Source organism: Leucoraja erinacea, chromosome 15 (assembly GCF_028641065.1).
Source record: "Leucoraja erinacea ecotype New England chromosome 15, Leri_hhj_1, whole genome shotgun sequence".
Classification (NCBI taxonomy): domain Eukaryota; kingdom Metazoa; phylum Chordata; class Chondrichthyes; order Rajiformes; family Rajidae; genus Leucoraja; species Leucoraja erinaceus.
The window spans coordinates 35,443,353-35,459,813 of record NC_073391.1 but is presented as its reverse complement, the minus strand read 5'-3'; the positions used below and the strand labels follow the sequence as shown (position 1 = coordinate 35,459,813).

Genomic DNA, 16,461 nt, shown 5'->3' with positions numbered 1-16,461 from the left:
GTATGAGGACTGTAGTGTGGGTGGGGAAGAGCTGGGGTCACATGGTCTGAGGGGAATGGGGAAGACCCAGTGGAACAGCCACTGAGATTAACAGGGTTGGGGGACTAGCACTAGGACCCAGCGCAGTCAAACCCAGGGGAGTTGGAGTCTGCAGCGTGGAAACTTCAGGCCCGGTGCTGAGTCCAGGCTGCAGGTAAGGCGACAGCTGCGGGCGGCTGGAGGGCAATGGAGTGGAGTCCGGGTCAGTGGGCAAAGCGTAGGAGGTCCCAGTGCGCGGATGGTCGGTGGGGCGGCGAGGTTCGACGGGTCCAGTGAGGCAGCGAGGTGGGTAGGCCCCCCTGGCTCTCGAGGCACTAAGCTTAAGCTTGTCTAGCATATACGTAAATCAGGCCCTGAAAACACTCAACCTCCCGCGGCGACCACGTGTGTTCCCTCCAAAGTCCCCGTGGACATGGACGTAGAGGCCTGGTGTGGCCGTCGACAACCCGAATGGCCATCTTGGCCAGGCCCAGGAGCAGACGGACAGGGAGATTCCCCCTCCCGACCTTCTCCCCTCTGTACCGGGCGCCCAAATATCAGGAGTGTGGGGCGAAAATGTAGCCAAGTCTTGAGGAACAGCCCCTTCAGATATTCGAACAGGGGCTGCAACCTCTCACACTGCATGTACAAATGGAACACGGTCTCTTACTCACCCCAGAAGTGACAGGCGGCTGGCGAGTCCATGAACCAGCTCAAGTATCTGTTACAGGCCACAGTCATGTGCAACACTCTCCACCCCAGGTCCCCGATGTAAAAGAGGAGGACTCCCTTATAGAGAGACCTCCACTGAGGACCACTCCCGCCATCAGGTGGTAACACGGACTGCCAGAGCGTGTCCGGACGAAAGACAAGGGCGAGGAAGTGCAGTGTGCAGGAGCAGCCTATAGAGTATGCTATGAGCAATTCCGACGGAGCGGGGGTGAGCTCGGCTGGAATCGCTCCACGCATACGCCTCTCCTCGATCTCTGGAAAAAAAAGGAATGGGGGGGACTTTTGGGTCGAAAGATGGGTCTTGACTCTAAATGTCACCCATTTCCTCTCTCTGTCGGGGGAGTTGCTGCCAGTCCCACTGAGTTACTTCCAGCATTTTGTGTCCACCTGTCTGTAAATGCTCCTGTGAACAGTAAACCAGCCACGGGGTCGGTCACACAATGTAACTGTGAACTCGACGATCGTCTTTAATCCAACGCCGGGCCGGGCTCTTCTTCAGCGCTGCCAGGATCAGTGGCTCAGTCTCCACCCCCTCTTCTCCCAGAGTCCCCCTCTCCCTTCCCCAGTGGCCCCCCCCCTCCCTAGTCTCTACCCGCGTCCCACTCCCCCAGGCCCGATGCCCCTCCTCCGCCCCACCATCTCTCTCCCCAGTCACCAGCAGCTTTTGTTACGTGTGGTATTTTATTTTATTTTATTTAAAAGTGGGTTTCTTCTCTCTCACTCCGTGCTCACTGTCCCGCTCCCGGAGGCGAGTCACTATCGGGGCGACAGAGCAGAGCAACGCAGAGTCCATCAATGGCATTCTCTTCAGTAGCAGCATGACACAGAGAGGCAGGCAGTCACAGACCACCCACCCCTCCACTCCTCCTCTCCCACCGCGGGAACTCCTGTCACCTCCGCGCGCTCCGCTTCGCCTGCTTCAGTAAAGTGTCGAAGTCTAAAGATTCGAACTTGCTTTTGCTTGAATAGGGACCGACTTCACTGTGATTAGAGTCTGCAAGGGAAAAAAAAGAAAAAGTTACAGGCAGTACACTAACTGGTGGAGGGAGAGGAGGGGGGGGGAGGGGGGAGAGAGAGAGAGGGGAGACAAGGAAGGAGGGGAAGAAGGGAGGGGACAGCAGCAATACCCTGAGACAGCTGGATTAGGGAGGGGAGAGTACCAGACATCGGCGCCAGCCCGAGGCGGCTGTTAGTCCAGGGTTATGTCTGTGCCCGGGTGCCCCTTGATAAGGAACATGTGGTGTCTACGGGCACCATGGGGGGGATTTATGGGACCTCTGGGCACAGCAGAGGGTTGAATGCATCCTGGACCAGGTGTGTAATATAGACATTTGATATTTAGTATATTTGGTATTTGGGGATATTTAAGAATATATGGTAATTTAGTATTTGGGTGTGTTCTTAATTGATTAAATTTATGTTTGGTAAAAAAACTGTACAGCGTCATCGTCTCACCCCCCCTGCCTGGCCACTGTGGGCCTGTGGCTGTAAACTGATGCCCCCGACTCACCTAAGTCGGCATAATTGGTTTTACAGAATTGCCGCCGGCCACCGAAGCAGAGGTCGAAGGGCATCTCGTCGGGCCGTCGCACCGTCTGCCCGTTCTCTATAGCCGCAAAGGCGTCGCAGGTGTAGCGGAACGTGACAAATCCGTAGTTGTCCCTGCAGAGGCAACACCTGTTAGCACGGGGGGGGGGGGGGGGGGGGGGGGGAGGAGGAGCAGAGGACAGGGATGGAGCAGGAGTGGGGGTGCAGGGGAGAGGCCCAAACGGACAGGTGAGCAGGAGGCGTGCAGGTAGAGGGGAGCAGTGGGAGAGTGGGAGACACTGGAAGAGGCACCAGGTGGAGGATGAGAGGATGAATGGGCAGGAAAAGACGTGGAGTAGGAGTGGGCCGGGGTGGTGGTGGGGGAGAGGGTGCTACGTACTCACCCCTGCGTTCTGAAGTAAAGGGGGAGAGGGGTGTGGGGAGGGGGAGTGGGGGCAGGGAGGGGAGGGTGAGTGAGGGCGGGGGGTGAGGAGGGGGAGAGGGGGGAAACGTGCTCACCCCTGCGTTCTGAAGTAAATGTTGCAATCCTCAATTTCTCCAAACACCTCGAATCTTCGCCGCAGCTCCTCGCGTTTCATGCCGTTACGGATCTTCCCCACGTACACCACCCGTCGCTCCTCCTGTTGGCACAGACGGCCCGTGACTGGAAAACCCACCTTCACCCCCACCCCGGGACAGGTCCCCACCCCCACCCACAGCAAGCCGAGAAAGTCCCACCCCCCCCCCCCCCCCCCAACGACATCTCCTCCCATCGGCCCTCGCCACCCTGAGACAAGGGGGGTGCACCGATTCCAGTCAGGGCAACCTAGGGCACAATCAGGACCGGGCTCCCATGGGTGACCACAGTAAGAGTCACGCAGCACGGACACAGGCCGTTTGGCCCCACCGTCCAACCTAAACTGGTTTGACCAATACCCCTCTAAGCGTGGGGCGGTGGTCGGGGTCCAGCGTGGGGGGGGGGGGGGGGGGGGGGCAGGGCGGTAGGACAAGTGGGATTGTGCTGTGCTTACGATGGCGAGCTCCCGGCTGCGGCTGATCTTGTGCTCCACTGCCTGGTGCCGCGACGTCCGGTACCGGTGCCTGGGCTCCTCGAACGGCTCCAGCTGCTCGAAGTAACTGCAGGAGACACAGGGTTACCCCGATAACTGGCCTGCGGTGACTGGCTCCGGTAACCTCCGCACCGAACCCCACCCTTGTATCGACCCCTCACCCCTTCCAGCTCGGAGCCCACTGACCGCCGGGGACGGGCTAGATCCTGGCAACGCCCCAAGAAACAGGTTCATCCTGACTCCCCCCCCCCACCCCCCCCCGCCCCACCCTCCGACAAACAGGTCCACCCTTCTCCCTCGCCGCCCCAAAAACGGCGGCACCCTTCACCCACCCTCTCAGAAACAGTTTACCCCGACTCCCCACTACCTCAGTCACCCACCCAGTAACAGGACCACCCTTCACAATCACGTCCCCCCACGCCCCAGATATGTCTGCACCCACCACGGACATTCCATTCTCCCAGAAACAGTCGCACCCTGACTCTCCCCCTTCCCCCACCACCCGTTTCTCCCCCTCACCTCATGCGGACACTGCAACTCTGTGGAGACCTGGACCTGGACCTGGATGCAGATGTGGACCGGGAGCTGGATCGGGAGTACGAGCGGGATCGGGAACTCGACCGGGAATCGGACCGGGAGCTGGGCCGGGAATGTCGTGAACGTCTCCTGCAGTATCTGTTGAGAGGGCGACGGGGCACGGGTGAGGCCTCACACCCCCAGTAACCCCCTAACCACCCCCCCCCCCCTCACAGCCCCAATAGTACCTGCGTCTGCACCTCAATTCCCCCCTCCCCGTCCCTTACACACCCCCCCCCCCCGCCTCTCACTCCCCCTTCCTGCCCCTCATCCGCCTACCCCCACCCCCTCCACGACCCCGCAGATCATGAGAACTACCCAATTGGATATAAAATTGGCGTAGTGGAAGGAGTCAGAAGGTGAGGGTTAGGAGGGAACGGAGGGGCTATTCAGATTTGGAGACTGTGAGCAGAACATGAGATCATGAGGGTGGAGATGGGGTGGATGGTCACAATCTTTTATCAAACGAGCAGTCTAAAACCATATAGTGCAGGTTTAAGGTGAGAGGGGAAGGATTTTAAAAACTGCTGAGGGGCAATTTTTTCCACACATTGGGTGGTGGATGTACAGAATGAGCTACCAGAGGAAGCTGCAGTTGCGTACAATGACATTTAACAAGTATTTAGACAGGTAAACGGACAAGAAAGGAGAGTGAAAATGGGAAAGTGGGACAAGCTCATAATTGGTCACAGCAACGCCTTTACTTCTGGGGAAACCAAGGAAAATCTGCATGTCTTCAAAGACTCTTCAAACTTCTACACGGACCAGACTCTCCACCATCTTCTCCATCTACACTACACGCTGCCTCAGAAATGCAGTCAACATAATCAAAGTCTTGTCCAACCCCGGTCACGCCTTCTTCTCCCTGCTCCCGTCCGGCAGATGGTGCAGAAGCTTGAAGGAATGCACCACCAGACTCAGGGACAGCTTCTTCCCTCCGTTATCAGCCTTGGGTGAACGGTCCTTCCATAAGCTCGGGTACTGTCCGATTCACTACCCCATTTCAGACATTGGACTTTGCCAACAGAACTTGGTGATAACCATATTCTGCACTCTGTATCTTCCCCTTTGCTCTACCTATTGTACTTGAGCTTGACTTGATTGTATTGATCTATAGCGTGCAAAAATGTTTCACGATGTACCTTGGTACAAATGACAATAGTAAACCCAAACCTGAACCTAATCTTGGTCGGCATGGATGAGATTGGCTTATGGGCCTGTCTCTATGTGATCTGACTCAGGCTAAAGAGAATGCCCTGGTAGGGCACAATGACATGCATGTTCACGCAAACACGCCAAGATCATGTGATGGAATCACACGTGCGCTCATCCCAACACGCCAAGGCCATGAGACCCAATCACACGCATGCACGATCACGTCAACACACCACGGCCACGAGACCCAATCACACACGATCACGCCAAGACCATGACACAATGACACGCACGACCAAGCCAACAACAACACGCATCACTAAGCGAAGACCATGGGACCCAATCACATGCATGACCGCGCCAACACACCCCAAAGTCATTTCCTTGCCCCAGTTCCTGTTAATAACTGAAAGAGGGGGTGCCTTACCGTCTCCTCTTCTGTGCTGGTGACCGTGAACGCGAGCGTGACGAGGAGCCCGAGCTGGAGGACGTGGAGCAGTCCCGGCTGTAGCAGGGGGAGACGTGGGTCTGCGGGGAGTGCCGCGGGGATTCCAATGAGGTTTTCTGTCCGTGCTGGGCACTGCCGGGTGGGAAGGGGCTAGCGTCCAGGCGCGAGCAGGGGGTGGTATCCACTCTGGCCGCCGGTCCCGAGGCAGGCCCTCGTGAAGAGGGTGCCTCCGCAGTCATGGCCCGGTCTGAGGCCTCGGTGGCTCGGCGGCTCAGCAGGGTGATGGGCTTAATAGTGATGCCATGCTGCCGCCTCACATTCCAGCGGCAGCCCAAGTCGGGCAGGGCAGAGGGAGGCAGGGATGTTGGGGGAAGGGAGGAGGGGGGCAGGGTCTTGCGGACACTTGCGGGCAAGCAGTACTCGTGGTCAACGCAAGGGGCGGGTGTGGGAACGAGCCTGGGGTCAGAAGGCGGAAACCTGAGGTCAGAGGGCGGAGTTCTGGGGTCATGGGGCATGCTGGACGAGGTCCTGGGGTCAGGGGATGGGATGGGTGAGGTCCTGGGGTCAGAGGGCAAGGTGAGTGAAGCAATGGGATCACAGGGCAAAGTGGGTGAGGGCTTGGGGTAGGAGGGCATGATCCTGGCGTCAGAGGGCAGGTTAGGCTTGTTTCTAGAATCAGAAGTTAGGATGGGCTTGGTTCCGGGGTCAGAGGGCAAGATGGGCTTGGTTCTGGGGTCAGTGGGCGAACTCCTGGGGTCAGAGGGCAGGGTGGGCTTGGTTCTGGTGTCATAGGGCGAGGTGGGTGAGCTCCTGGGGTCAGAGGGCGGGGTGGGCGGTCCCTCACACTTGGCTGGTTGGAGCAGCCATCCGAGCGGTGGAGGAGAGGCCGGGGCGATCTCAGCGCTTCCCCCGGGGTGAGCGTCTCCGGCGGTGACGGCCGGCGATGGCGATATCCAGTACTGGTGAGGGGGAGTGGCCGGAGGGGTCAGACCTGCAAACACACACGGCCGTCAGACCTCACGTTTGTAGAACAGCACGGGAGCAGGCCCTTCATCCCACAATGATACCATGTTAATCTAATATCCCTCCGTCCCCTACATATCCATGTCATAGTCATATAGAGTGTGGAAACAGGTCCTTCGGCCCAACTCGCCCACACCGGCCAACAACGTCCCATCGTCCCTAGTTCCACTTGCCTGCGCTTGGTCCATAACCCTCCAAACATGTCCTATCCATGTACATATCCAACTGTTTCTTAAACGATGGGATAGTCCCAGCTTCAACTACCTCCTCTGGCAGCTTGTTCCATGCACCACCTATCCTTTGTGTGAAAAAGTTACCCCTCGGATTCACCTTTTCCCCTTCACCTTGAACCTATGTTCTCTGATCCTCGATTCCCCTACTCTGGGTAAAAGACATCTACCCAATCTATTCCTCTCATGATTTTGTATACCTCTATAAGATCTCCCCTCATCCTCCTGCACTCCATGGAATAGAGACCTAGCCTACTCGACTTCTCGCTATAGCTCACACCCTCTAGTCCTGGCAACATCCTCGTAAATCTCTTCTGAACCCTTTCAAGCTTGACAATATCTTTCCCATAACATGGTGCCCATACAGGACCAGGTCAAAGGCCATGTAGACAAGGTCTCCCCTCGTGCCTCCATCAAACCTCTTGGCCATCTTTCCAAAAAAGTGAAACTGGAGAGAGTGTTGAGGAGATTCGACTGGGTTGGAAGAGTTTAGTCTGAAGAAGTGTCTAGACCCAAAACGTTACCCATTCCTTCTCTCCGGAGATCCTGCCTGTCCGCTGAGTTACTCCAGCATTTTGTGTCAAGCTTCAGTGTAAACCAGCGTCTGCAGTTCCTTCCTCCACATAGCATACCATATGCCTTCTTTAGCATTATCACTCTATGCCACTTTCAGAGAGTTATGGACTTAGGCCCTAAGACCCCTCTGCACATCAATGCTGCCAAGAGTCATTAATTGTACACTTTCCCCTTACAAACAGCCTCCCTATGTGCAATACCTCACACATGCTTCCATCCATTATTTCTCCATTGATGTCTATATCCTGCTGTATATTTGACAGCCTTCCTTACAGTCCGCGAGCCCAGCGATCTTGGCATCATCTGCAAACGCACTAACCAGTCTGCCTATATTTACATCTAGGTCATTTATATCACAAATAAGAGTCAAGAGTGTTTTTGATTGTCATATGTTCTGAAATGGAACAATGAGATTGCTGCAGCACAAAATATGTTAATATAGCAGTCTGCAGAGTACAGCAGTGGTACCAGCACAGATGCCTGCAGAACTCCACCAGTCACAGACCTCCAGCTACAATTACACCCACGCATTAAAACCTTTCCTTCCCCCACTCTGAGGGAGACTCCCACCGTCCTATCCCCCAAGTGCTCCCTCCCCGAGAAAACCACACCCACCCCCGCCCGGAGACCCTAGACTCACCGGCTGTGCTCGCCAGTTCTGCCCCAAACACCTGATCCGCGAATCTTCGCCCGGCCGCCGGCTCCGTCCTGCGGAGACACAGAGAGTTAAAAATCAACCACTTGCCTGCCGGCCCCTCAACCGCCCCTCAACCACCCCCTCACACCCACCAGTCATGCTCCATGCACCCCCTGCACACTGTCCCCAGTCAGTCACCCCACCCCCCCCCCCCCCCCCCGACTCCCGAGACCAGCCCCCTCCTCTCACTCACCCGGTAATCAATACGGACGGCTCCTTTCTCACTAGAAACAAGACAAGAGGCATTAGACCACCAGCCGGCGGTTGGCCCCAGCTGCTGCTCACCCCACCCCCATCTGACCCACTGTCACCTGCTCCATCCCACCTACCAACTGCTGCCCAGTGCACAAACAGTGCTCCCCCACCCTCCTCATCCTGCACGGTGACCCCCACCCGCCCATTCCACACGACCCCCTCCCCTGACCACTGCCAAACCCCACCAGCCCTTCCCCTCCAGCTCACCACTGTCCCCAACCCATTCAACACCACTCGCCTCCCACCTGATCCACTCCCCTCATCCTGCCCGGTGACCCCACCCCCGGCGACAGACGAAGCTCCTCACCCTCGGTTACTTCAAACTGTTCCAACAGACTCATCAGGTCTGCAGCCTCTATACCTGTGTGGGGGAGAGGGAGGAACCGTCAGTGACTATGGATTAACCCCCTCCCCACAGAGGGCCACCACTCACACTTGTCACCAGCCAACAGGCGCAGATGCGGTCTTCCCTCATTCCCACCCTCCCCCCATACGGGTCCCACCCGTGTCTCTGCCCCACCCCCTTCCTCCAAATCTGTCCCACCCATGTCACCGCGTCCCCTGAACTCCTCTCCCCTCCAACCACTCCTCATTCCTTCGCCACGCCTCACCTTCAACGCCGCTCATAGCTGCGATCCTCTGCACGGCTGCAGCTCTGCTCCGGCCGGGATCCCTTGCAGCCGCCCTGCTGCACCGCTGCTGCGTTGTTGTGGGTCGGGGTGGCTGGGCCTTTGGGCCGAGGCTCGGGGCGGGCCCTCTGGGAGCCGGGATGGGGTCAGCCTGGGTCGGGAGGCTCCGTCTGCCCCCCAGAGCAGGAGGGGGCAGCACCCCTGAGGGAGGGACCGGCACCGCTGGGCCCAGGGGCCGAGGGGAGGTTCCCACAGGGGGGCTGCGGGCAGCGAGCGGGTGACCAAGACACCCAGGGGTAGGGGGTGGGTGGGGACGGGGCAGAGCAGTGGTTGGGTAGGAGAGGGTGGGGGCAGGGTGGGGAACAGGGCGGGGGAGGGGCAGGGCAGGGACTGGGTTGGGAAGGGGGTGTGAGTTGGGGTGGAGTAGGGGAGCGGTGTGGAGGTAGCAAGGTGGCAAAGAGCAGGGGCAGGGTGGGGAAGAGGGAGGGCGGGGTGGAGGAGAGGGGGGTGGTAGAGTGGGGTGTGGTGGAGCGGGGTGGGGGAGAGCGAGGTGGGGGGGGGCAGGGTAGGGGAGAGTGGGGTGGGGGAGAGCAAGGTGAGGGGGAGAGAGAGGGCGGGGGGGTGGTGGGGGAGAGGGGGATGGGGGAGTGCAGGGTAGGGGAGAGTGGGGTGGGGGAGAGCGAGGTGAGGGAGAGAGAGGGCGGGAGGGTGGTGGGGGAGAGGGGGATGGGGGAGTGCAGGGTAGTGGGAGAGTGGGGTGGGGGAGAGAGGGGGGGGGGGGAGAGCGGGGTGGGGGGGAGAGAGGGCGGGAGGGTAGTGGGGGGGGGGATGGAGAGGGGGATGGGGAAGTGGGGGGGTAGGGGAGAGTGAGGGCGGGAGGGGGGATGGGGGAGAGAGGGGGATGGGGGAGAGGGCGGGGTGGGGGGAGAGTGGGGTGGGGAAAGGGAGTGCGGGAGCGGGGTGGGTGAGGGCTGGGGAAAGTTCCAGAGAAGTCGCCATGACTCGACTGGAGTGGACTGGGGTGTGAGGTGGAGATGGAGGCAAGGTGTGGATGGGCAGTACAGCTGTGGTGGGGGCAGGATGGGGACAGGTGACAGCAGGGGGCTGGCAATGGGGATGGGTGGGGCGGATGTGGCGTGTCGCTGGTGTAGTCAGGGTGGGGGTCTGGCCCCAGGCCAGCGCTGGGCCGGAGCCCTGGCGTGAGGCCGGGGGGATTGACCGGTCTCCAGCCACCACACTGTCCAGCGGCAGGATGCTGAGCTCGCCCTGGACGATGGAGTGGATCGGCACGACGGGCCAAGCATGGGCGGGGGGACGCGAGCCGGTCCGCGGGACCCGGGAATCCTCCCCTTGCTGCCTCTGCTGCAGCCGCTGCCGGTACTGTTGCAGGCTGATGGGACGTTGCCGGTGCTCTCCGCTGGGTGGTGCTGCGGGCGGTTGGGCGATCGGCCTGGGTGCGGCAACGGCAGCGGCCGGAGACAATGCTGGTGTGGCGACCCCGGGAGGGGGGTCCAGGCTGGGGGTCGGTGTGACTGCTGAACGCTCTGCCTCCTCCAGGGTGGGGGACAGCTCCTGTGGGGCCTCAGCGGAGGCCAGGGGGTCTGAGGTGGGAGGGGGTTGTAGGGCTGTGGAGGGGTCTGTGGGAAGGGGGTCTGATGTGGGAGGGGGCTCTGATGTGGGAGGGGGCTGTAAGGCAGGGGAGGCGGGTTGGACCTCTTGGGCAGGCAGAGGCTCGGCTACGACCACTGCCCCCTTGCAGGGGCTGGGGTCACCCGCTCCAGACCCGCTCTGGGGAGGGGTTCCGGCCCCTGGGGGTCTCCTGCTCGTCACCCCCCGTCTGCCCCTTCCCCGGCTCAGGGTCCGGCCCCTGCTTGGCCCTCCCTGTGCTGTGTGAGGGGGTGGTTCGGTCTGCAGGCGGCCACGTGCAGGACCCTCCCCCGCAGTGACCAGGAGCTGTGCCCGGCGTGCTGACCGGGTCAGCGGGGCAGTGGCTGGGCCCCGCGTCTCCCCGACTCTCGCTAGACCGGCCACCTTCCTCGGCCGCCCCCTCCTCCTCCTCACCGGGGCATCTCCCTGCTGGGGGGACGCAGGCACGATGCTCAGGCCCAAGGGTGTGCCAGATCCCGTCTCCACCACAGTCCCAACCCCATGGAGTCCAGGCAGAGTCTCTGGGGCCAGTCCTCCAGCCACCAGGGGCACTGCGTCAACCTCCTGGCCCTCACACAGGATGGCCGCTCGGCCCGTTTCCAGCTCCTCGTCCTCCTGCACGATCTGGACGTCCAGCTGGAAGGTGTGGTGCTCGGCGGGCAGGCAGTACGGGTGCACGTACCGGACCAGCTCTGGAAGTGAGACGTTCCCGACATTGATCACACACGGCGAGCCCTGGTCAAACATCAGCCCTGCGTCGTCCTCCAGCCCCACTCCGTCTAGCTCTGCCTCTGGCTCCATGCTGGCGTCCATGTCGTCCGGCTGTGGACCCAGGCTGGCACCGGCCGGCTGGCTGGCGTCAAGGCTGCCCTCCGCATCGCCGGCATCATGCGGTGAACTCTCCTGCCCAAAGCTGCTTCTGATGGTCCTCTCCGAACACCTGGACAGTCCCCGGGGAACGGCCGGGTCCAGGCAGGTGAAGAGATCCTTGGCTGCATCTGGGAACGAGGCCCACGAGTGTCTCCCGACCTGTGGCAACAGAAGCAGGTGATGTGACGGAGCGTGGGACGGGGGGGGGGGGGGGGGGGGGAGGCAACAGGGTGGAGGGGCGGTGAGAAGTGCATCCTCTATAAGGATGGGGAAATAGTTGTTTAATAGTATATTTGATATTGAAGAATATTTCTTCGACGTATTATGGTGGTGGGTGTCGTTATGGATTATTTGGTAATGTACATATTATTGTAAATAATTGAATACATTATTTTTAGATTAAAAAAAGTGTGTGGGGGGGGGGAGGGGAGAGCAGGCGGTGATGGTGTGGATAGACAGGGCAGAGAAGGGTGGCAAATGTTTGGTGGTGTGGGGGCCGGGGGAGGGGAGGGGGGGGGGGGAGGGGAGAGTGGGCAGTGGCAGTGTTGAGGGGAGGGGCGGAGGGAAGGGGATGAGAGGGAACAGCGGGTGGCAACAATGTGGTGATGTGGAGGCGGGGGGAAGGGAGAGGGTTGGAGGAGGGAATCACAAGGGCAATGGGCCGGCTAGTCGGAGGTCACACCAATGCATACGTCTGCATGGTTAACAGTCGCCAGAGGTAACCCGGTGCAGGCCCTGCCCCTCTCACCCCCAGCAGACTGTCGGTCGTATCCTTCTGCGAGGAGAATAACTGGGTGTCGGGGAGCGTGTCAAAGGGTGAGGGATTCTCATCATCGACCGTGTCCAGTATCTCGGTCAGGGCCGTCAGTAACGTCGCTTCACTCTCCTCGTCCAGCGAAGACTTACTCTGTCAACAAAGCAGCTCCATTAGGTGACACGCCAGGAAGTAGGTTATTGATGCACGCGAGGTTCACCGCCTCCCTCACCGCTCGCCCCCACGGACACCGCTCAAACCCACCCTGATGTGGGGTGTGGGTTCACACTGATGTACCCCATCTGATGGGGGGTACCCCACTCTGATATGGGTTGTGGGGTACAACACTGACATACCCCACCCCGAGCAGCCATTCCTATCGCCGTTGCGCTGCAAGTTTACATACATCCAAACATACATGATGTACACCCACCCCGTGCTCCCCGCTCCAGCTCCACACCCTAGTAACGGCCACTCATGGCTACGCAGATCATTTGGGAAGCACGGACTCGGTGGACGAATGAGTAGCTAGAAGTCCAAACATCGGAAACTCTAAACCCTGGAATCTCACAGCGCTCGGAGAATACCAGACACCAACGCGGCACGGTGGCGCAGCGGTATAGCTACTGCCTTACAGCACCACAGACCTAGGTTCAATCCTGACTACGGGTGCTGTCTGTATAGAGCTTGTACGTTCTCCCCATGACCGCGTGGGTTTTCTCCGGGTGCTCACTTTACCTCCCACACTCCAAAGACATGCAGGTTTGTAGGTTAATTGGCTTTGGTAAAATTGTACATTTTCCCCAGTGATCGCTGTTCGGCGCGGTCTCGGTGGGCCCAAGGGCCAGTTTCCATGCTGCACCTCAAAAATAAAATCAACCAACAACTCCCTGACATCTTATTTGCATCATGAGCCGAGGATGAGTGAAGTGGCAGGACGAGAGGGTACCCCAGGATTCACAACGGACAGAGTTGTGAGTGACCTACCTCTGCTGGTGACGAGTCTTCAATGATGGAGATGATTGTCTGATCGGCATAACCATGAAGAGCTCCCAGAATCCCTCCAGTGTCCAGCCCGCTGATGCTGAGGTCAGGAAGTATGTGGCCATGGTAACCATCCCCACTGGCTTGCTCCTGCAAATCCAAAGCACACAAAATGAAGAGTTGTTCAAAAGCCTCTCGGCACATTAGCCTTCATCGGTCAGGGTACTGAGTGGAGAAGAATGTTATGTTACAGTTCTATAAGAACTGAGGCCACGGTTGGAGTATTGTGTTCAGTTTTGGTCACTCCACTATAGGAGAGATGGTGTTAAGCTGGAAGGAGTGCAGAGAAGATTGACAGGGACTTTGCCAGGACTGAAGGGCCTGAGCTACCGAGAGAGGTTTGGCAGGGGAGGACTTTAATTACGCAGGAGGATGAGGCATGATCTTACAGAATTGTATAAAATCACATAGGGAATAGATTCGGTAGATGCACAGAGTCTTTTAGCCAGAGTAGGGGAATTGTGGTTTAAGGTGAAAGGGGAAAGATTTAATAGGAATCTGAGAGGGAATTTTTTACCAGAAGGTGGGGCTGCCAGAAGAGGTAGTTGAGACAGGTACCATAATAACATTTAAAAGACACTTGGGACAGGTACATGGACAGCAAAATTTTAAATAATATAGGCCAAACGTGGGCAGTGGGATGGGGGTGAATGGGTCATCTTGGTCGGCATGTGCATGTTGGGCTGACAGGCTAGTTTCTGTAGTGTACAATTCCATTGATCTACTGAACAAGCTGAACCATGTCATAATTTTTTGCAAAACAGCAGGCTAAAAGTCTTTGGGAGGCAGTGATGTAAGAGACAACCTGTACCTAGTTGGGATCACTTCCCTGTTCACCCTCTCCACACCCACAGCTCAGAGACGGCACCTCATCCTTCCTGCCAATAACCTGTCCATCAGGACAACCCAGCATTAGACTGCTGCACCCAGACACCTGTGGACACAACCGTGAAGCGCCACACAGCAGACACACACTTCTGAACGTCCGCTTAATAAAGCTGCCCGAGGTAATTCTGGAATACATTCTGCTGTCCCTAGTCAGTCTGCGTTCCTGACTCTGGGTTCAGAGTTTTTGCAAGTAATGAGCAATTATTTATTTTCTTATTTGGTAGTCCTAGGTGCAATCTGAAGGGGTGACCCCAAATATTTTTCCATGATATCAGCTGGGTGGAAGGCTTCAGTTATGAGGGGACGGGCATTTTTACACGGAGTGCAGAGAGGGAAGCTGACTGTGGTAAATGATGGTGTCCGTGGGCGGGGGTGGACAATGAAACATTTCCCAGCGACAGAGACGTGGAAAGCCCGAGAGCGGCTGGAGGATGGCATGGCGAGGGGGAAGGCAGAGACTCGCTCAGCCCCAGATTAACAGGGCCTGGAGCGAGGGTCCAGGGCAGGGGGCTGAGTGGCCGGGCAGTCACCGGACGCAGCCACGGTGGGGTGTTCCGGCCCTCAGAACGGCAGCTCAGCCTCAATTGAGTGATGCGACACCCGGCGGAGGGGAGGCGGTACCCCGGGCGGAGAGGATGGGGGGGGGAGAATACCGGGACGGATGGGGGGAGACACCCGGTCGGAGGGGCAACCCAGGCTGGTGGAGGGGATAGCCGGCGGGGTGACACCGCCTCAGGCCGCAGCCTGGCCTCTCGCGGGCCCAGGTGTCCACTACGGCGGCAGCCACGTGTCATCGCCGCCGCTCCCGGACAGACAGGCCTCGGCCCCGGGCGCAGCCGCCATCTCCGGCCCCGGCACTACCCACCAGCCCGGCTCCCAGCCCCCGGGACCCAGCACCGACCCCACCCCCCCACCACCAGGCCCGGACACGGACCCCGGCGCTTCCCAGGCCCCGCCCCGCTTCTCCGGCCGCACACGTGTCACGGCCACGCCGGCTCCGGGGCTCCGGCGGACGGGGAGCGGCTCTGCTCCACCCCGGGGCCGCTCACACTCGCCCCATCAATCGGTCGGTCACTCACCGACAGGGCTGCTGCTGCAGCGGCCGTGAGGCTCAGGCCTGGGCTGCGGCTCCGGGTCGCGGCCGCCCACCACGCCGCCATCTGCCGCCACCCCGGCCTCTGCCTTCCGCTTCCCGTGCCGGCGAGCCCGCCCATCTCTCCTCACCCGCCGCCCCCATTGGTGGAAAGGGCCGTCACTCACCTCCACGCCCCGCCCCATGCACTGCGCAGTCGTGGCCCTCCATGCTGGCCACGCTGCACAACCCAGCTTGAAGTTGGCATCAGAGGAGTGGTCTGGGGACGGGGGGAGGGACACACAGACAATTGCAGAAGCTGGTTTACACCGAAGATAGACACAAAATTGAAACATATAAGATTGTTAAGGGCTTGGACACGCTAGAGGCAGGAAACATGTTCTCGATGTTGGGGGAGCCAAGAACCAGGGGCCACAGTTTAAGAATAAGGAGTAAGCCATTTAGAACGGAGACGAGGAAACACGTTTTCTCACAGAGAATGGTGAGTGTGTGGAATTCTCTGCCTCAGAGGGCCGTGGAGGGAGGTTCTCTGGATGCTTTCAAGAGAGAGCTAGATAGGGCTCTTATAAATAGCGGAGTCAGGGGATATGGGGAGCAGGCAGGAACGAGGTACTGATTGAGAATGATCAGCCATGATCACGTTGAATGGCGGTGCTGGTTCGAAGGGCCGAATGGCCTACTCCTGCATCTGTTGTCTATTGTCTATTGTCTAAAATGCTGGAGTAACTCTTCAGACTCCCACAACCCAGCGTGTTCGAAATTATGGGGAGAAGGCAGGAGAATGGGGTTAGGAGGGAGAGATAGGTCAGCCATGGTTGAATGGTGGAGTAGACTTGTTGGGTCGAATGGTCTAGAGGAGAGATAAGACTTTGCCTTCCATTACAGTGAGGAGGAGATTCGCTGTGATGGGTGTTTGTGTAGATTGTGTTGTGTCTTGGTTCTTCTTGTTTGTATGACTGCAGAAACTAAATTTCGTTTGAACTTGGTTCAAATGACAACAAATAAAATCTAATCTAATCTAATTATGTTCCGATCACATGAATTTATTTGTGTCTGCCCGTATTTGGCCCATATACCTTTAAACCACACTGCGTGAAAATGTTAGGAATGAACTGCAGATGCTGGTTTACAACGAAGATAGACACTGCAGGCAGCATATCTGGAGAGAATGAATGGGTGACATTTCGGGTCAAGATCCTTCTTCAGACAATGTTACCTCTCTGCTCCCT

The 16,461-nt window shown here is 58.5% G+C and overlaps 1 protein-coding gene across 1 annotated transcript; it reads right to left on the bottom strand.

Moving 5' to 3' along the window:
* Positions 1–1,412: 1,412 nt before the first annotated feature.
* On the bottom strand, positions 1,413–15,321 carry LOC129703850 (peroxisome proliferator-activated receptor gamma coactivator-related protein 1-like). The gene is made up of 14 exons (XM_055646526.1): positions 15,219–15,321; positions 13,195–13,341; positions 12,202–12,360; positions 9,864–11,612; positions 8,919–9,492; positions 8,615–8,668; positions 8,246–8,276; positions 7,996–8,063; positions 5,506–6,517; positions 3,867–4,022; positions 3,309–3,414; positions 2,797–2,918; positions 2,261–2,412; positions 1,413–1,744 (listed from the first exon to the last, which is right to left on the bottom strand). The coding sequence occupies exons 1-14, from the start codon at positions 15,297–15,299 to the stop codon at positions 1,641–1,643; spliced, it is 4,515 nt and encodes a 1,504-aa protein (XP_055502501.1). The 5' UTR covers positions 15,300–15,321; the 3' UTR covers positions 1,413–1,640.
* Between the last annotated feature and the right edge of the window lie 1,140 nt (positions 15,322–16,461).

Excerpts from the sequence above, each read along its gene's own strand:
- LOC129703850 (XM_055646526.1), bottom strand. The coding sequence starts at position 15,299 with ATGGCGGCGTGGTGGGCGGCCGCGACCCGGAGCCGCAGCCCAGGCCTG. Across the intron at positions 3,415-3,866 it reads AGTTGCAGTGTCCGCATGAG|TTACTTCGAGCAGCTGGAGC; the intron begins GTGAGGGGGAGA and ends TGTCTCCTGCAG. Across the intron at positions 2,413-2,796 it reads ATTTACTTCAGAACGCAGGG|GGACAACTACGGATTTGTCA; the intron begins GTGAGCACGTTT and ends TTGCCTCTGCAG.